Source organism: Desmodus rotundus, chromosome 12 (genome assembly GCF_022682495.2).
Source record: "Desmodus rotundus isolate HL8 chromosome 12, HLdesRot8A.1, whole genome shotgun sequence".
Taxonomy (NCBI): Eukaryota; Metazoa; Chordata; class Mammalia; order Chiroptera; family Phyllostomidae; genus Desmodus; species Desmodus rotundus.
The window spans coordinates 41,020,418-41,041,566 of record NC_071398.1 but is presented as its reverse complement, the minus strand read 5'-3'; the positions used below and the strand labels follow the sequence as shown (position 1 = coordinate 41,041,566).

Genomic DNA, 21,149 nt, shown 5'->3' with positions numbered 1-21,149 from the left:
ATGAACATGGTACATGCTTCCATTTGTTTGTACCTTCCTTAATTTCTTTCTTCAGTGTTGTGTAGTTTTCTGAGTACAGGTCTTTTACCTCCTTGGTTAGGTTTATTCCTAGGTACTTGATTTTTCTTGTTGCTATATCGAATGGGATTTTTTTCCTGATTTCTGTTTCTGCAGTTTCATTGCTGGTGTACAGGAATGCCTTTGATTTCTGGGTATTGACTCTGTATCCAGCTATTTTGCCAAATTCATTTATTAGGTCGAGTAGTTTTTGAGTGGAGTCTATAGGGTTTTCCATGTACACTATCATGTCGTCTGCAAACAGTGACAGTTTCATTTCCTCCTTTCCAATTTGGATGCCTTTTATTGCTTTTTCTTGTCTGATTGCTGTGGCTAGGACTTCCAATACTATGTTGAATAGGAGTGGTGAGAGAGGGCATCCTTGTCTTGTTCCTGATCTTAGTGGGAAAGCTCTAAGTTTTTGTCCATTGAATGTGATGTTGGCTGTAGGTCTCTCATATATGGCCTTAATTATGTTGAGGACTGCTCCCTTTATTCCCAGTTTGCTGAGTGTTTTTATCAGAAATGGGTGCTGTATCTTATCGAACGCTTTTTCCGCATCTATTGATATGATCATGTGATTTTTGTCTTTGCTGTTGTTGATGTGATGTATTATGTTTATTGATTTGCGAATATTGTACCATCCTTGCATCCCTGGGATGAATCCCACTTGGTCATGGTGGGGGTTTTAATATATTGCTGGATGCGGTTTGCTAATATTTTGTTGAGAATTTTAGCGTCTATGTTCATCAGCGATATTGGCCTGAAGTTTTCTTTCTTCGTTGTGTCTTTATCTGGTTTTGGGATTAGGATGATGTTGGCTTCATAAAAAGAGTTTGGGAGTCTTCCATCAGTTTGGATTTTTTCGAATAGTCTGTGAAGGATAGGGGTTAGTTCTTCCTTAAATGCTTTGTAGAAATCTCCTGTGAAACCATCTGGTCCAGGGCTTTAGTGTGATGGGAGTTTCTTGATGACTGCTTCAATTTCCTTTGCTGATATTTGTCTGTTCAGGTTTTCTGCTTCTTCTTCAGTCAGTATTGGAAGATTATATTTTTCTAGAAATGTGTCCATTTCATCTAGGTTTTCAAATTTCTTAGCATATAGGTCTTCATAGTAATTTCTTACGATCCTTTGTATTTCTGTGGTATCAGTTGTAATCTCTCCACTTTCATTTCTAATTCTGTTTATTTGGATCCTCTCTCTTTTCTTCTTGATAAGCCTACTTAAAGGCTTGTCGGTTTTGGTTATCTTTTCAAAGAACCAGCTTCTGGATTCATTGATCCTTACAATTGTGCTTTTAGTCTCTATGTCATTTAGTTCTGCTCTGATCTTGGTTATTTCCTTCCTTCTGCTTGCTCTGGGCTGTCTTTGTTGTTGTTCCTCCAGTTCTTGTAGGCGTAGGGTTAGGTTGTTTGTGTGAACTGTTTCTAACTTCTTAAGGTAGGCCTGTATTGCTATGAACTTCCCTCTCAGGACTGCCTTTGCTGTGTCCCATAGGTTTTGGGTTGTTGTGAGTTCGTTTTCATTTGTTTCCAGGAAGTTTTTGATTTCTTCCCTAATCTCGTTCTTGACCCATTCATTGTTTAATAGCATGCCATTCAGTCTCCATGATTTTGAGTGTTTTGGGTTTTTACCCTTGGGGTTGGTTTATAGTTTCAGACCCTTGTGGTCAGAGAAGATGCTTGATATGATTTCAATTTTCTTGAATTTGTTGAGGGTTGCTTTGTGTCCTATCATGTGGTCTATCTTTGAAAAAGTTCCATGGACACTTGAAAAGAATGTGTATTTTGCTTCTTTGGGATGAAAAGCTCTGTATATATCAGTTAAGTCCATTTCCTCTAGGGTATTGTTAAGTGACACAATATCTTTGTTAATCTTTTGTTTGGAAGACCTGTCCATTTTTGATAGTGGGGTGTTAAAATCCCCTACTATAATTGTGTTGCTGTCAATATCTTTCTTGAAATCCTCCAAGATTTTCTTTATGTATTTGGGTGCTCCTACTTGGGTGCATATATATTTATAATGTTTATGTCTTCTTGGTGGATTCTTCCTTTGAGTATTATGAAGTGACCTTCTGGGTCTCTCTTTATGGCCCTTCTTTGGAAGTCTATTTTGTCTGATATTTGTATTGCTACCCCTGCTTTTTTTTCCTGTCCGTTTGCTTGGAAAATTTGTTTCCAGCCCTTCACTTTCAGTCTGTGTAAGTCTTTTGTCCCGAGATGGGTTTCTTGTAGGCAGCATATGTGTGGGTCATGTTTTCTTATCCATTCAGCTGTTCTATGTCTTTTGATTGGAGCATTTAATCCATTTACATTTAAGGTTATTATCGATAGGTAGTTATTCATTGCCATTATTTCCTACCTGTGTTCCTCTGTCTTTCTCTTTTCCTTCCTTTCCTTAAAGCAGTCCCTTTAGCATCTCTTGCAGAGCTGGTTTGGTGGAGCTGTATTCTTTTAGACTTCTTTTGTCTGGGAAGCTCTTTATTTGGTCTTCTATCTTAATTGAGAGCCTTGCTGGGTAAAGTAGTCTTGGTTGGAGGCCTCTGGTTCTCATTACTTGGAATATTTTTTGCCATTCTCTTCTGGCTTGGAGCGTTTCCATTGAGAAGTCAGTTGCTAACCTTATTGGGGCTCCCTTGTATGTTACTTCCTTTTTCTCCCTTGCTGCCTTTAAGATCCTCTCTTTGTCTTGGAAATTTGCCATTTTAATTATGATGTGTCTTGCAGTGGGTCTCTTTGGGTTCCTCTTGCTTGGGACTCTCTGTGATTCCTGGATTTGGGTGACTTTTTCTCTCCTCAGATTAGGGAAATTTTCCATCATTACTTTTTCAAACAGGTTTTCTATCCCTTGCTCTTCTTCTTCTCCTTCTGGTATTCCTATTATACGGATATTGTTACGTTTCATGTTGTCCTGCATTTCCCTTATTGCCTCTTCATTCTTTCTGAGCCTCTTTTCCTTTTCTTGCTCCTTCTGGGTGTTTTTTTCTACTTTATCCTCCAGCTCGCTGATCCGATCCTCTGCTTCATCAAGTCTGCTTTTAATTCCTTCTACTGTGTTCTTCAATTTAGAAATTGTATTCTTCATTTCCTCTTGGCTCTTGTTGATATTTTCTATTTCCTTTTTCATGTTGATATAGTTTGCAGTGAGTTCATTGTAGTTTCCTTGTAGTTTCTGGTAGTTCTCTTTGAGCTCAGAGAGCTCAGTGAGCTTCCTGATGACCATTGCTTTGAACTCAGTATCTGATAGTTGACTTGCCTCTTTTTCGGTTAGTATTCTTTCTGAGACTTCCTCCTTTCCTTTCATTTGGGAATTGTTTCTTTGTCTTCCCATTGTTTGTGAGGCTCTTCTTGTTGGCCTCTGCTTCTTAAATTGCTTTGTTCTGACTCCGTGGGTTTATGATATGAACTTCTATGGTAGAATGCCAATGGGATTCGGTGGTGCTGTCTCCTTACTCTCCTGTGCTCACTGGTCTTGAGCTGACGTTTATGTGTTTAATACGGTCTAACTCTAGTCTTTTCAGCACTCCAGGTTTTGTTGTCTCACCATCAGATCTTTCAATGTCCTCTATCTTTGGTCTCTGATCTTCGTATATGCTGGAATACTGTTGGCTGTTCGCTCTGCTCCTCAGAACAGCTAGGTATTTCCCTGGCGTTGCGGGGAAGTGGATTCCGCTCCCACCTATGTTGCCGCCATCTTCCCTCCACATTTCCTCAAATCATCTTCTTATAGACACAAAGGCACTGGTGTCAGTATGAGAGGAGGCCACCACATGCATGGGGACATCCTAGGGTCAGGCTTTTATTTCTCATACATCAGGAGGAAGGAAAGGAACTTCCTAACAGTGGGGGGTTGGACTGCATTTCATTCCTCCAAAGTCACAGCTCTCCACAGTCCCACCTTGTGAGTTTTGTCTCATCACCTCAGGCCTGTGTTTTTCCTCTTCTCACAGTCACCTGACCTGATAGAAACTCTGGATCCTCAACCCCTGGAGGAGTTACTGCCAGGGGAGGAGAGAGCACACCTTGACCTTATAGGAATCAGGGATGGCTTTTCATTCTCAGAGTTCCTGGTCTGGGGGACACCTTTCTGTTGTGTTTGAAGACATCTGTGTAGGTCATGATGTCCTGGGAACAAGGGGACCTTCCTGTGCAGATGGGACAGGAGAACCCAGAATCTGTGGCTGGTTCCATCTCAGAGGGGCTGAGGGTTCTACAAGAACTTCTCTTCCCCTAACAAAAGAACACACAGGGGCCCTGGTTGAGTATTCATACACCTGGAGATGCTCCTGCTCCTGGGCCCTGGGGGCAGACAGGGACACAGAGATAACTCATATGCAACATCCCAGCGTAGTGATGGCGTACACAAGGATATTTTGGGGAATGAATTTTCCACACCAGCAAACTCTCCTGAAAACCTTGGGAGAACCTTCACCAGGCCCTTCCTTTGAACATTTGAAAACAGAGAGCTCTGTCTGAAATAGCACATGCCCCTGCTGGGAGAGTTCCCCTGACACTGGACTCATAATATTTGGGACAATGAGTGCCTTTTCACTGGGCTCCCCCTGTACTGCAGCATCCCTTGCAGCACCTGACAATGGCTGCAGTTCTACTTCTGTCCTCTAGGAGACAACATTGAGACACACAGGAAATAGACACAGGAACTTGGCTTTGGCTAAGAAGATGGAGATGTAGCCTGATTTTCAACCCCTGTTTCAGCAGGTCTTTCTTCAGTCCTCCCTCTTGACTGCTCTGTCTCACCTGCTACTTCTAGAGACTGTTAACAGAAAGGGGTTGTGCAGTAACCCTGACAAGCTCAGGGGGCCACATGGCAGGCCTCATAAGCCTCACAGGATATTCTGATGAGAAATTTCTAGCGTGGCCAGTTGTCACATCCCAGGTCTGTATTTCCCTTAAGAAAGGTCAGTCTTTAACTTAAGTGAGCCCTGATCCTTTTTTGCAGCTTGGACAGCATAACTTTGACACATCAGAGGGATTTTCTCCACTGGACCATTCACGTCACTGTGACAAGTGTATGAGACCACAGCATCCTTTATGTTATCTGGTCCCCTGCACACCTTCTCTGTGTCCTGTAAATGCTAATTGGCCTCTACCCACTAATGTAAAAAGTATTTTTCTCCCTTTTGCCTTTTTTTTCCCTAATTCTGGAGATTTCTCTGCTATGTTTTCTTTCATCTCCTGGATTATATCCAAATTTTACCATCTTCTATTTTGATGACAATGTATAAGATAAGCTGCAAAACTGCCTTTCTTCAAAGGATTTGAGTCCTTTCTCCAAGGCATATGAGGTCAGTTAGGCTCAGATAAATTCATTACATTGCTGTATAAGCTTGGACTTCTTTTTACCTTGACAGAGCCTAGTAGCACCTCCTCTCTCAGGGGTTTCTGTGCTGCTCTCTACTCCATGCTGGCATTACCCATGGGCAAGTCTGGTGACCACAAGGAGTCTGCCCAGGGATAACTCAGAGGTTGTCCCAACAGCCAGCAGCACAAGGATAAGAATGGTCTACCTGAATCTGTCTCTTGAGAACCAGGAAGCCCACAGGCACCTGATCTTTCACCACAGTCCCCTCTTCCTGGGACACACAGGACACCTCCCACCTCACACACAGAACTGCCTGTGCTACTGAGAATTCTGGTTTTGAGTTTTTGTCCCTGGAAGCAAAAGCGTCTGGTGACAACCTGAGATAGAAGAAAGGTCCCTTTGCAAGTTTCACCAAGCTTGACCACTTCTCATCCCCAGAGTTATTTCTGTTACCTTCATGGGGGAAAAAATAAAACCACAGAGCTTTTGAGAACGTGGGGAAGACCTGGTGCCCAGCTGGGTCTCTCTGTCACAGACAAATATTCCCCTTTTTGAATGATATCTGGGGCTCTCTGTGTAGTGCTGCCAGACCCAAAGTAAGACACAGCAGAGGCCATTGCTGGCAGTAGTGTGTCATCCTCTCAAGACACCTGTGTCCCCGTCAGCCTTGCTGTTGCAAGTGAGCTCCACAGGCCGTAATTGAGTTGAATCTCCCCTCAGAGCTTGTCAGATACAGAGTCTCTGGCCCCCTGCACAGAATTAGAATCTACAGTTTAAGAAGATCTGGAGACTTCCCCTGTGCACAGGAGAGCAGGAGAGGTGGTTCTACTTTCACATCAAGGGATCTCACTCTGAGTGGGCACAGACATTAGCTGGACAGCTGCTTAAGCTGCATTTTTAGGGTGTCACCTGGGTATTGCAATCTATAATGTTTCACAGGTGATCTGATGCACAGCAGCAGTGACTTCCTTGTGAAAGGGTTCTGTGACTTAGCTCAAGAACTCCTGCTCTGAGGGAAGAGTCAAATGTGAGAGAGAGAGAGAGAGGGCTGTGAGAAAGACTACTGGGCACCTGACAGGAAGCTGTGGGGAAACCCCTGAACCCAGAAACCCCAGGCTTGTGCTTTTCCAAATACAGCATGAGAGGGTGTGTGTGTGTGTGTGTGTGTGTGTGTTTGCATGTGTGTTTGTGTGGTGTTGAGAGGCCTCAGGAGTTCCCAGGGAACCTAATTATAGGAGGGCAGCTCTGGTTAGAAGGGACAGTGGTGGGAAAAACTAGAGCAGGGAATGAGATGGTCATGGGCATATTCCCTGCCCCCAGCCCACATGACAAGAATCGTAATCTTGCCCCAGAATAAAGCTCAGCACACAGGTAGGACACACAGCAGACTGCACCATTCTGGACAGAGGTGCCTGTGAGCCTCACAGAACCTCAAGCTCCTCTCAAAGAGGCAGCCACAGAGCAGACAACATACACCATGGGATCCCTTTTGGTCTCTTCCCACAGAGGACTTGTCCACTGGCAAGGGCTCCTGCTGGTTGGTAAGTAGGAGACAGTTCCTTGAGGTAGGTGAAGGATCTGACACAGAGAATGGCTGGGGTCTGCTGGAGAGACCAGAGCTCTGAGAAATGAGGGAAGGCTTCTGTCCGGAGCTGAGGGTAAAGGACAAAAGGGAAGAGTAGGATGGGGAAGGGGGCTCAGCAAGAGGAAAATCTCATAATCTGGAAGTGGTGAGAGACAGGAAAACCTGGATTGCTGTTTATTCCCTGTTATTCATCACTGAGTATTGAATTATGAAAACTGGTAATAATAATAATGATTTAGGTCAGGAAACACCAGAAAAATTTAACCAGGGGTGCTAGACGTTGTCTTTACCTCAAACTCCAGAAATGGGCAAATAACCCCCGGGAGGTACAGGAATCATTCATTCATCTGCATGTATTTTCTAGCTGTTGCAGTCACTGGAGGTACAAGATCAGACAAGTCCTTCTCTCATTGATCCCATGTTCTATGGAAGAGAGAGGGACAAGGAAAGGTCTAGATGTGAGGTCAGGTACCCACAACAGCCATAAAAAGAACAGAGCAGGACAGGTCAGAAAGTGAAGGCAGAGAATCTTTAGAGAAGGTGGTCAGCAAACGTGTCTTCAAAACTGCCCCTGAATGTCAGATGGGTCTAAGCACAGTGAGGAGGTGTCCAAGACAGACACCTGGAAAATAGTACTTGAAACAGAAAAAATAACAGCTTCAGAGGTGCTGAAGTAATGGGGGCCATGCTGTTGACCTTGACGGTGGAAGACACACACTCACATGCAGACCAAGGCTTAGAGATAAAGAGATCCGCTCAGGATTCAGGGCCTCATCTTTCTGTCCCAATACATAGATGCAAATATTGATCCACTTTTTTCTTATTTCCTAGTTTCATTCTCAACCTTCTGGAGCCTGGCCAGCACAGCCAATATGAGTATTGTGTTGACCTATGCTGTTGAAGGGAAAGATGTGCTTCTGCGTATCCACAATAAGCCTCCTGAGGTTGTAGGCATCGTGTGGTACAAGGGGAATGGCGTGGACAAAAATAACGTCATTGCATTTTATATTATGACATCAAGTTTCCATTTAAGTGGTCCTACAAACAATGCAGGAGAGATGATAACCGGCGATGGATCCTTGCTGTTGAGGAAGGTCACCAAGAAGGACGCAGGAACATACACTGTAGTGGTCCATCTTCCAGACTCAAAACAAGAGATAGGAATTGGGGTGCTTCAGGTATACGGTGAGTGATTGCTCTCTGATGACTGGGGGTTGGGAGGGGTGACTCCTACTTCACACACAGGACTCACAGCCCTGGGCACCACCTCCATCCCCCTCAGCATTTTGTTTCAGGTTCAGTTTTGACATTTAGTGCAGGATACACAGAGTGTAGACAAACTTCCTAAGATCTCAGTTCCCTTCCCAACTTGCAGCCCTGCAGACAGTCACTGCAGACAGAGGGGTCAGTCTGATGAGAGTAACTCAGCAGAGGGAAACCAGACTCACTTCAGTCCCCCTGAGCATGTTCCTATGAACTTGACTTGAGGCTGACCCTGGTATTCTAGGTCAGAGCATGGTCTGAGAAGCTTCCTGATATCCATACAAAGCTCAGTGCAAAAAACCCTCCTCAGAACCCTGTGCCAGGGTTCTTGACTCCAGGGATTCTAGGCAGCTTTTGCCAGTTTCGGTTTGGCATCCTTGAAATGCCTGAGTGTTTAAGAGCTTAATGGGCCCCTGAGTCAAAACCCCCCTGAGCCTGTCAAAATTCCTGGCTCAGGCCCACGAGTCGCATCTGGGCAGAAATGGAGTTTGGTGTCACCTGAGTCTTGTGTGGGGAGCACAGTCAGATAATGTCTGTGGATATAGCTGACTGTCCTGGGGTACTTAGGAAGGTTCAGAAACAGGTCAGCATCTGCAGAAAGAAACTGAGAATAAAAGATGCACCTGGCAGCTCCTCATTCACCAGGGATCAGCCCAGACCAATAAGAGATCTGGGAGTCAATGGATAAGAGATGATTGGTTTGAGCAGCTCTTCTATTTCAGGATTTAGGTCAGACACTGACAATACTTTACAGTTAATGCACTGACCACCTTCTTCATTGAGAGTAAACTGAGGAGCAGGGAGATGCAGTCTCTACTGCAGAGTCCCACAGAGTATGAGCAGCTCATCAGAGTCACTCTTGGGCTGTGTGTAGCCCTGGACTTAATTTCTCTACCTTGGGGACCATAGAAGAGGGTCTTTGGATTCTAAACCAAAAAAGTGGTTCAGAAGCTTTTTTCATTAATGTCCTCATCTCATAGGAATACAATTTGGTCTGTGCAGTGAAGAAATGGAGACATAATCTATTTTGACTCTGGAACCAAACTACCTGCAGTAACAATCAGAATCACTGCATAGAATACCCAGGCCTCCCCTTCAGGTGGCCCATCCACACCTCCCTGCACCAGACTTTGCATCACTTATTTGTTTGCTGTGTTGGTGCAGCCACGCCCAGGAGATATGAAGGAAAGGACTCTTCTTTCTTATTCTCCACTCTACCCCTGAAACCAGCTCAGGGACCACTAACTAACAAACACTCAGTTGTTATTGATGAATTAAGTAGAAAAAAATGAGGAATTAGTGAACGATGAATGAATGATCTAAAATCACTTTCAAGCCTGGAACCTGGATACAGAGTCCTTTAAATTCTTGCCATGAGGAACAGGATTTCTGTGCCTTCAGAAAGTAAGACCATCATCTCAGATCCTTTTCTTTTTCTTTTTCCTAAGAAAATAGTCTTTCCTGCAGTATTTCCTAATTCTGCTTAAGCCCTGGGGTATTAATCATCATTTTCACACACAGAATAGTTTTAAGTTTTCCCACATTTCTATCTCAGCCACATAACACAAATAGCCATGAGTACCAGAATTTCAGGAAGTCCATGCTCCCCATTTGCTGTAAGTCACTCATTTTCCATTTGCACAAGTCCCCACTGGCCCTCAGGGGAGAGAGAATGACTTTAATGGTCAAGGGCAGAGCACATGATTCTGCTGCCATTATGAGCTTGCTTGCTTCTGGACTTTATGTGTTATCTCACTCCAACCCCAGTGTCCAGGATGTCCTGGGAAATGGTGCCCCATAGAAACACACCTCAGCTGGGTGATAGAAGTCTGTGCAGCTGGAAGGAAGGCTCTGGTCAACCAGGAAGTCAGGTGGTCTGGGGAATATTGTGTCAGCTCTGGGCTGTTATGTATGGACTTTATTATATGAATAGTTTTCTTCTATTCCTACAGTCAATGTCTTTTGTGAAAACCTTACCTACTTCCCTCTAGAGATGAATTATACCATGATGTTGACTCAGTTAGCAAGGAAATAAAGTCTTGTTCAGAGTGAGAAGCCTTTTAGATAGAAATCGTCAAGGTGTAATCCATGAACACTGGATTGGGCCATCCTTACTGACTAATAATTTTTTTAACAAAAGCTGAATGCTTTTCCACTTGCTGTAAACTTCCCTTGGCCCCAGAGATTGACAAAGGAGGTAAGCTTGCCTTCCACAAAGTATATAAATGTTTTCATCAGGAGTGGGACCTGATGTTTTGTGAAGTCAAAAAAAAAAAGGTTTAGGACCAGATCAATAAAGCTCATGAGAGAAACATTGTCCCTGATGTTGAGGTCATGAGCCATGTGCACTGGGAAGGGGATGTGTGTGCTGCTACTCCAGAGATGCGTGAGGGAGCAGGTGTACAGTCCCCTGAGGTTATATGGGCTCAGAGAGTAGGTGCAACTTTCACTTTACATACTGTCGCCTGAACTTAGACAATTTTCTTTCTGCAAATGTCAGGACCATACTCTGGTGACCTTCGCATAGTTCACTGTGGACTGTGAGTGGTGGAGATCTCTGAGGAAGCAGTGTGGCTCCATGTCTCCAGCACATTCCTAAAGATTCACATTCTCTGTTTCTCCACAGAGCGTCTGAGAAAGCCCATCCTCCTATCCAACAGATATAGAGTCACAGAAAATAAAGACAGTGTGCTTTTGACCTGCTACACAAATGGAAAATTCCCCCAGTGGTTTTTAAATGGCATGAATCTGACGCTCACAGACAGAATGATGCTCTCCATGGACGGCAGAAGACTCACCATATACCCAGTCCAGAGGGAAGATGCTGGGGTTTACAAGTGTAAAGTGTGGAACCCCATCATGTGTGTTGAAAGTCAGCCCCTTGTATTCCAAGTGAAATAACAGTGACCCTCCTTTCTTCCTCTGTGTTATTGAACTCTAAGTTAAGTTTCTTTGCATTAGTATATTTGTCTGAAGGTGAATAGTTTTAAAAGATTTACATTAAGTCAATAAACACTAAAAAATGTGGGCTGACATTGTCATTATTGGTGACTGAAGGTCACATTTCAAACCACCCCCTGCCTTGGTTTGGTCTCATTTCTATCCTGTCCACAGTGGAGTTAACACTGTGTCCCTCAGAGGACGAGCAGAGGTCCTGTGATGGGAGCAGGTGATGAGCTCACAGATCTGAGCTCTGTCACTTCTCCATGCAAACATGAGGAGGCACCTGGTCACAGTTGTAGACAGTGGGAATGGACATGAGGACACCCTTGTGCATAGCAACACTGATCTTAGTCCTTCCCTTACATATATTTCAAAAGAATTCTAAAGTCTGCTGTATTGTTCTTTACATGTCAGTAAAACTAATTGATTATTTTAGAACATTTCTGTTCTTACTGTTAATAAGATGTAATTGGAAACTTTGGTAATAAAAACAGGGCTTTAGCTCACATGTTCTAGTTCAGACCAATGCCCATGGAATTAGAAGTCATCCCATAGTTTATGAAGCTAAGTTTGGTCTCTTGGTCTCTTGGTATCTCTTGGAGAAGAGTACATCACTCAAAGCTAGAGAGACTGCAGGTGCAGTGTGAGGGTGAAGCTCCTTAACCTCAGGTGACAAAACTCCCATCACATGTTCTGTAGAAAGACCTTCATCAGAGCAAACCAAGTGGTGAGAGTCAGTTCCTCTGCTCTTAGGTAACTAATGAGGTCAAATCACGTGACGCCATCCTTGTTGCAGGATCAAGTACACACCTGTTCCTTAGGGATCACGTTTGGTGAGAGGGAATGTTACTGCAGAGAAACATGTAGTGTCTACATGGAAATCTCCAGAAGCACAGCCTTCTGGGAGATCAGGTTGCAGCTCTGTTCAGGGACTTGCAGTCATTTTGCCCCTGTTTGTAAAGTGCAGGAACTGATGGAGATGCAAACTGGGACTCGGCTGAAAGAGATGTAGTTGGGTTTCCCTCCACTGTGCAGAAAGCTGTCTTGTTATGACCCAGAGGCCTTCACGCTCCTCAGAGTCACCGACCTTTACACAGGTTCTTCCTGACTGCAGGCCTCTGACCTCCACACTGTTAGAGCATCTTCTTCACAAATCGAATTGCAATTTGCAATTGCAGATTCTTTGATTGCCCTTTGGAAAGGCACATGAGTCTCCTGAAAATCTTCTTGCCAGTGTTATGATTCAGAGTGTGTCTGTCAGAAGGGAATATGCCCGTGACTTTAAATTTAATCCTCCTGGTGTCTGTGTCTCATCTCTCTGGGAGGGTAGAAACTTAACTTGTGTGAGGACCTTTAAAACCATGAGATAGAAAGACATACTGGGAAGATTTCATGGAATGTTTTAGTTTCCATTTCCTTTCTGTAAAGCCAAATAGCAAACAGAGGTGTCTTTGATTCTTTCTCTTCTTCAAATCTTCTCAGCCTTCTCTATAGTGTTGCCTTCTGGCCACTCTACTAATGCACAGTCTTTCATAAAGTCTCTCTTGCCTCTTCACATTTGTTTGATCCATCTTTCACTCTGACATCATCTACTTGTAATTAGCAGATCTTTTCATCTCACTCACATTGCCCGTCCTTACCTTATTTTCAAAACTTCCAATTTTAAAAAATCTGGCTGCAATTTTCCAAGTAACTCTTTCCAGTTGTCCCACCTTCCTTCTGCATTGGTGTCCACAGCCAAAGACGACCTGACTGCCCAGATTTCTCTAGGGGTGAGTTTGCCTTGAAGCCGCCTTTGTCTTAGAATCTGACAGAAAGGGCAGGTGTGAACCTCTGCACCTCTGCAGCAGCCTCCCCATCAACCGTGTCCTCACTGTACATACATTTCCACTCACCTTCAAGGAAAAGCTTATGGAATTTGAAAACTATTCTGTCATGAACCCCAGAAAGTGTAGCAAACATGCAGGTCCCTGTGACATCAGCCCCCGCAGGCCTGCACTGGGAGACCCTGTCTTGTGTGTCCTGCGACCTGGAACTCGGGGCACAAATCAGTGTCCTTATTCTTTGATTTCTCTGTTGTGTTTACAAAGTCCACATCTTTACCTTTAGTGTCTACAACCAGAACTTGGGAAATAAGTCTCTTTTCTTGCCTCCTTTTTATCCTACTTGGGTCCTCTGAGGCATTTGATTGAATCCTCTGGTCAGAGGTGGATGGTGGGTAAGCAGAGTTATGCATGCAGGGGAGGGGTCTAAAATATGGGAGCAGCTCAGAGTCCTCATGGGAAAGTATGAAGCATATGGGTGTTGGGTGTTAGGCATTGTGTGGGTTAAAGAGGACATAAGAAGGTGATGGAGGAGGGTTTTGTCAATTAAGGAAGCTCAGGATGGGGCTGAGGCCTACAATAAGGGGCTGACCTAACTGAAGAGGGAGGGACCACTGGAGCTGGTGCAGTTGAGAGAGGGAAGCCATTCTCCCAGACTAGGATGGGTATATGGGGAGAGACACAGGGTCGGGAGAAAGAATAGGGGCTTGAAGACTCAGATTAGTGTTCTAAGATTAGTATAAAAGGGAAAACCAGATGTACTAGGCAACACATGTTATGAAACAGGAGCCTTGGATAAGAATCAATGGAGAGATGAGGTGAGCATCCTGTTGGGGACTAAGAGTCTGAAGAGTGATGAAGATTTGTAAGATTGGGGACACCATAACTACAGAAATTTTAGTCAGGCAGGGAGCGGAGTGTGTGGTAGTCAGACTAGCAAAGGGGTTGCAGTGGAGCCTGGCAAAGGTGAGAATGCAGGGCAGGCTTGAGATGAGGACAAGATTGAAGGCCAATGGCGCCCAGTCTCTATTCTGACTGAGTGGAAACATGTGCAGCAGGTTCTCAAAGTCTGGTCTGAGGGCCACTGTTTCCACATGGCCTTCGAGAACTGAGAATAACGAAAACTCAGTCTTATAATATGAGACATGGCTCAGCTGAGTCAACAAGTTAGCCATGTTTCAGGGGATTTGTGTGTTAGTAGGTTGACTAGGTGCCCGAGAGAGGAAAAAATAGGGGCTGATGCGATGTGCTGTTGGGAGGGGGACTTGAGGGCCAGAATGAACTCAGAGTGGAGACATTGACTTCTTTGTTGAAAGTGACCATGAACTTCCTGTGATTCCATGGTGGAAGCTATGTGACAGGCCACTTGCTGAAGCAGTAGGTGCTAATCGTCTGGGGCACCTGCCCTTGTCTCATCCAGATGTCACTTCTATTTGTGATGGACGCTGCTCTTCCTACTTGACCTTAACAAGAATGCATGCAACAGAACCCAAACCTGAGGAGCTGTGGCTGCCTGGTCACATTACAGCCCATATTTAGACCATCTGACTCCTCTGGGAGTTAAAAGCCACTCAGGAGCTGTTTTGCTTATTGCTGTAGAAGGCATGGCCTTGCCCTGAAGCCCAGAGTTCTGCATGTCATTCTCTCAGTAGGTCAAACAGGAGGGCTCATAAAGCACCTTTCATTGTTCTAACATTAACTAAGTGGAGGTAGAAACACAACAACATGTCTTTTACTCTGCAGGGCACGTCCAGCACAGCCCAGACTAGGCGGCCGGTCCCTGAATGGTCACAGATGTGGATGTGATGCTTTGCTAAACTGCCCATCCTTGCAGCCCATCTGTTCCCTGGTGTCACTGGTATCACTCATGTCATTGCCTGAAAACTATTGACACTAGTGGGCATTCACTTCCCCCCTTCAAAGCCCATGTGCCTCCTGAGGCGTTTGGAAAACTTGCCCTTTGGATCATTTCTAGCAAGAAAGCCTATAGTGCAAACCATTAAGGACGGCACTAGGAGTAAGTCTGAATGGCTTTTATGAGTTGAGTTTGGTGTGAAATTGGCTTGGAGGAGGAACACATTCATTTGCCCTGCTGGGGAGGCTCACCTTCATGGGTTCACACTCTGTGCAGTCACTAAGAGCTGCTGGATAATTTAATACTCTGCCTTCACCATCCTGAAAAGCTTATTGACTTTTCAACCAGGAGGCCCGCATTCAATGACACTGACTTTTTCTGGTTTGACCCCTAGGAGTGACCTCGAGTTGGAAAGGTGTTTGACCCTATTGGGAGCTGCCATTTGAAATGTGATCACCAGAGGGAAGCACCTGGGCAAAGTAACCAGGAGGGACTGTGAAGGGATTGGAGGAGTCTGGGCTCTGTCTGCACTACTTGTGTCACTACCAGTGTCCAATGAGCAGAACTCCTTCACCCGCACCTCCACAGCTCACAGAAGGTAGCTCTTCATCTCTCATGTTCTTCAGGATTCACATTTAAAGAAAACTCTGTGGGTGGCTCAAATGTGAACAGAATGAAACAGACACAATAAAGTCTACACTCAATGTTGTTCTTTAGAAAAATGCTGGGAAGACAGGATGGGAAGTTTGCGTGTGTGTGCACGTGTGTGTGTGTGTTGGTGATGGAAGAAAAGCAGCTGAGTCCTCATCTTTCAAGAAGGAGGATCTTGGACACATCATGCATAAAACTGAAAAATTAGTGAGCACCCTCCGAGAATGGAATGTGGAGAAGACTTCAGTTCTCCCCAGAGCGATTCGCAGTTTGGGGCAGATGTTCTCAGCGTGGCCCAGAGGAGACAGAGCCTTCCTGGGATCACTGTCAACAGTGCACACTGAGATACAGGGATCAGCACAGCGACGTCCAGGATGGTCACAAATGCAGGAAAGGACATTTAACATGAGGTAGGTGGGAACGGGCTCTGTTCACAATGTGAATATCCAACACAAGATGATTCAGTGTTTCAAATTAGTAGGAGTCATAATCTACTATAAGGGTGTAGGCGTCCACTCAATAAATATATGTCCTCCCTGGTCCTTATGTAACAGGGTACAGCCAAGGGCGGGGGGCCGAAGCAGGGATTTGTAATGGGTCCAGATCTCAAGGTGTCCAGGAAATATTAGAAAAATATATACAGGATGTGCTCACCCCCACAAGCCTGAGCTGGGGGAAGGGACACATGGAACAGGGCCATTCAGAGCTGTTTTGTGTAGCAACAGCTGTGCAGCTAACCTCTGGCATGGTCATTTAATATATCTATAACCTTTAACTGGTTTCATGGATGTGTTAAATAGCTGTGGCCACGCTTTGAGCCAGGAGGACGGGAGTGAATTCCACCCAAGATGGGACTGGGAAGCAACTCCCCCTGGTCACAGAGCCTGGGTGAGAGCTTGGAGAAGATTGGCTCCATGCCATGGGGCCACACCTGCCCGGACTTACTATGGCAGCCCAGTAAAGCTGGAAGAATACAGGGATGCTGGCAGGGGTAACTGATAGTAGGAGGAGTCAGCAATGGGGTTTCAGAGGAAACTGGCGCTGGGATTTAAACCCAGGCGCGTTGCAGCCATACCTTGGAGAGAACCACGTGGCTTTGGCAGAGTGGGGACCCCGTGGCTATGACACAGCTGATGGTGCCGGGAGCCTGAATCACGGATTTTACTTCTTTTCCTGAAATATGGTACCTGAGACTGGGCAGAGGGAGAAGGAAGGACTGTGTGCATCTGTAGGCATTCTAAAGGACTTTAGTATTTTAATGAAGACATTAAGTCACTACTCTAAGACTACAGCTTTTAAATAAATAATTTCTTTCCTTTTCACCTGTCTCTGGCAATGAGAGACGTCTTTCCTCTGGCAGTGGGCATGGGGAATCTAGTAGGTGGTGGGGACACCCCACAGAGAAAAGGGGTCCTTTCGGTTATAGTATATCATTCACACCCCCTTGGGTCTGTTCTGTAACACTTACACACTGAGTAAGATTTGTTGGAGGAAAACCAGAGTTCTCAGCTCTTGGGCCGAATGATACATGATGGGCACTGACATGTTCCCTGATTGTGTCATTTTGTTTGTTTGTTTCTGATTCTGGGGACGTAGAATTAAAAAAACTGTAATCCTCGGTATATGAACCAGCCCAGAAATGGTCTGCCTTCTGTTTGTAGAAACATATTACTTATTTTCTCTACAAAAATAAGAAATGCTTTGTATTGCTGAACGGAAAGATGGAAAGTCCTTGAAATAAAGATTTAAGAGGAGTCTTACTGATTGTGCATCATTCTCTTTAAATCACACTCCTGAAACAGCTTTTAAACTATAGTCGGTTGTAGAAATTACTTCATTACGTAAACCACGATAATTTCTTTTTAAAAATACATACATAATTTTTTAAGCCATGACACTGGCACAAAAGTACAAAAAGCATTAATTTATAACCTTGGAATAAATGAATATATTCCTTCATGTAGCTAAAACTTTTATTAGTATTTAGAGGAGAATTTTAAGATATGTATTTGCCTATGGTAATGTATACTTTTAAAGAGATGGAAGATGGGGTGCTCCTTAGGTAAGTGCATGTTTGAGCCACTGTTATTGAAAGTCTTTCTGTCCTGGCTGGTGTGACTTAGTGGACTGAGTGTTGGCCTGTGAACCAAAGGGTTGCTGGTTTCCTTCCCAGTCAGGGCACATGCCAGGTTCCCAGGAGAGGGCATTTGAGAGGCAACCACACATTAATATGTTTCTCCTCTTTCTCTCTCCCTCCCCTGCTCTCTCTAAAAAACAAATAAATAAAATCTTTGAAAAACTCTTTCTTCTCCCGTTTCTCTTTTGGTTTGTTTAGAATTAAGCAATATTGGCTGTGTTTCTATCCCTGTTTTCTTTAGGAAGGCATTGAAAATTGCTAAATAGTCTTAAAATTTCTATTAGGAAAGGGTAATTATTCACCCTGCTGCCATCAGCCAGAGAAAGGCCTGCTGACTGAGCTTGTTCTCCTCGTTCCCCAGGGTGCACTGCTCACATCCCAACCACTGATGTGCTCACAGGATGTTGCCTTCAACCCGACTCTGGTAGTTGGGCACTTGGTCTACCAGTGAGTCATTTATTGTAACTAGCTATTTTTTAAAAAAGAAAAGCCACTTCTCTTTTTTTGCCACATCACATCACTCCATAGATTATCCAAAATTTATTTTGTTCCCAAACCCTGGCCTTTAACTGCACCAGCAGAGGCAACACGCTGCAGGTCAGAGAACTCACACTCTGTGTTCAGGCAGATGTCCCCAAATTCTGTCATTGAAGCTCCACTCTGTGACATCACACACGCAGGAAACGCTGCCCCATCCTCCTGAACTGACGTGTCTCTCAGGGCTCTGTAACCAAGGGCCTTCTGTGCAAAAGAGAATTGAGACCTAAATAGGTGCTGAGCTAAGATTGGTTTCCTTATTATTCACTGAAGCTGAAGTTTACTCTTCTTAAAATGTTTAAAATTACACTTGACATTCAATGTTACACTAGTTTTAGGTGTACAGCGAAGTGGTGAGACACGGATAAAACTTATGAACTGATCCCCTGACGAGTCTAGGACCAGCCTGTCACCACACACAGTTATTACAATTTTATTGCCTGCATACACTAGGCTGTGCTGTGCACCCCTGTGACTATTTTATATCCAACAGTTTCTCTTTTTAATGTCTCACTTCTACTGGCGTCAACGTCCCTGTCCCCAGTGTCCCTGTCCCCACAGGCTACTGTGTAACACTCACATGTCGTGCCTGGGAGTGCAGAACACTCCCCAGTGTACCCCCAGTGAATTCAGGTGTGTCACCCACCAGCCCTACAACCACAGGCTGCCCCACTCCTAGAAGTCCTTTGCTCCACCCACTATCCAACCCCAAGAACTGATAGAGGACTCAAGAGTTGGAAAATTTTACCTTAAGGTAAAGAGTTATAAATCTAGCAAGTAATGTATATGTTAAAGCTTTCATTTTGGAAACTAGAGATAAGGCCTGTCCTGGCTCCTGGGTAAACAGCTGACCTCCTGGGACACTGCTAAAGATTACCGCCTGGGGACAACTGGAGGCATCCAGGCCTTTGTGTTCCAGGGAGAGACAGACAACCACCCGCCCCTGGGAACAGCTAACTGCCCAATGTTGCAGCTTCTTTCCCCCAATCCTCCCTGAATCTCAAAACCCTCACTGCACCTTGATTATTCCCTGTTATAAAAAGCCTGGCCTGGAAAAAGACAAGGTGGTCCGTCAGGGTATGAACCTGCCATATTCTCAGATCACTGGCTGTCTGAATAAAGTGCCCATAAAGATTGAATTGCTGGGATCGCTTATTGGGTTTGGTAGAGACAGGCAGTCCGAACGCTGGTGTCTTTTCTGGTTTCAGAACTGTTACAGAACAGGCAGGGTGTTTCACGATTTATTATCACAGAAAGGATCCCCCCTTTTCTGTCTCTGGAGGTTCCCCTCCCCACCCACACACACACCTACTAGGTTCGAAATGCCTGCTGCCAGAGGAAAGACACCACTCAATGCCAGAGACTGGTGAAAAGGAAAGAAATTATTTATTTAAAAGTTACACAGACTTAGAGTAATGACTTAATGTCTTCACTAAGATACTAAAGTCCTCTAGAACACCCACAGATGCACAGTCCACAGTCCTTCCCTCTCCCTGTGCCCAGTCCGGGGTACCGCATCTCAGGAAAAGAAGTAGAAGTCTGTGATTCAGGCTCCCAGCACCATCAGCTGTGTGGCTGTCATGATCTCCAGTTAATCCAAAGCCATATGGCACCTTCTCATGGCCCAACAGCAAGAGTCCTTTCTCATGTTTCTTCCCGGCAAAGTCTCTCATGCTGTCTAAGCCACGTGGCAAAAAGAAGCACCCCCAAACCACATGGTCCTGACTTAATCACTCCGGAACCTCATAATCCTCCCTCTCTATGGCTGCCGTGCCTAGGTTTAAATCCCAGCGCCCATCTTCCTTTGCAGCCCCATTTCCCACTCCTCCTGCAATCAGTTACACCTGCCAGCATCCCTGTATTCTTCCAGCTTTACTGGGCTGCCATAGTAAGTCCGGGCAGGTGTGGTCCATGGCATGGAGCCAATCTTCTCCAAGCTCTCACACAGGCCCTGTAACCAGGGGGAGTTGCTTCCCAGTCCCATCTTGGGTGAAATTCACTCCCATCCCCCTGGCTCAAAGCGTGGCCACAGCTATTTACCACATCCATGAAACCAGTTAAAGGTTATAGATATATTAAATGACCATGCCAGGGGTTAGCTGCACAGCTGTTGCTACACAAAACAGCTCTGAATGGCCCTGTTCCATGTGTCCCTTCCCCCAGGTCAGGCTTGTGGGGGTGAGGACAACCTATATATATTTTTCTAATATTTCCTGGACACGCTGAGTTATGTACCCCATTACAAATCCCTTCTTGGGGCCCCCTCTTGGCTGCACCCTGCTTCAGCACCACACCTAATGCCAATGCCGGGCTCCAGCTCATGCTGCTCTCGTATCCAGGAAGGTTCTGATTTCTGCTGCAGGGCTCAGATCCTACATGTTTGCCCGGCTGGAACTCATTTATCATCTCTGGTTTACCACATGCCAGGGATTCAAACCCAAATAACACTCAGTCTCTGCCCCCCAGGAAGTTAGGATCTACTCAAGGGAAACAGACATGCTCCAAATAACTAACTTGGAGAACTGTGGGTTTTATGGACTCAGACTAGAACACAGCTAACTTTGAGTCTCCCCATCCAGGTCACTTGCTCTGTGTGTGGTCCTTTCTCCAATTAGCCCTTTATCCAAAAATGGAAATACTAATAGTATAAATTCATAAGGGTGTTGCAAAGACTAAATAAGATCAAGTTTATAAGGGCTTAGCACAGTGTCTGGAATACATGAAAATAATTTCAATGAATATTTGCTGAGCTTGTTGTTGCCTGCAAGTCCGATTTCTATTGTTGAGAAATTGGGCCCATGAAGTCGCCCAGTGGGGTACCTGCTCTTTTCAATATCATTCAAGTACTTTTATGATGAACTTAATGTATTTCCAACAATACGAACACCACAAATGCTCAAGGAAGGACTTCGTGTGATGGACAACAACAAATGGATTTATAAGGGCCCCTGTTCCAATGGTAAATTTGTGGTATTG

The 21,149-nt window shown here is 44.8% G+C and overlaps 1 protein-coding gene across 1 annotated transcript in view; it reads left to right on the top strand.

Moving 5' to 3' along the window:
- Positions 1-7,836: 7,836 nt before the first annotated feature.
- LOC112319989 (cell adhesion molecule CEACAM21-like) overlaps positions 7,837-21,149 on the top strand; it is a 30,435-nt gene continuing 17,122 nt past the window's right edge. Inside the window, exons 1-2 of the mRNA XM_053915852.1 lie at positions 7,837-8,149; positions 10,854-11,099. Coding sequence (XP_053771827.1) covers positions 7,837-8,149; positions 10,854-11,099 — 559 coding nt within the window. The remainder of the gene's footprint in view (positions 8,150-10,853; positions 11,100-21,149) is intronic.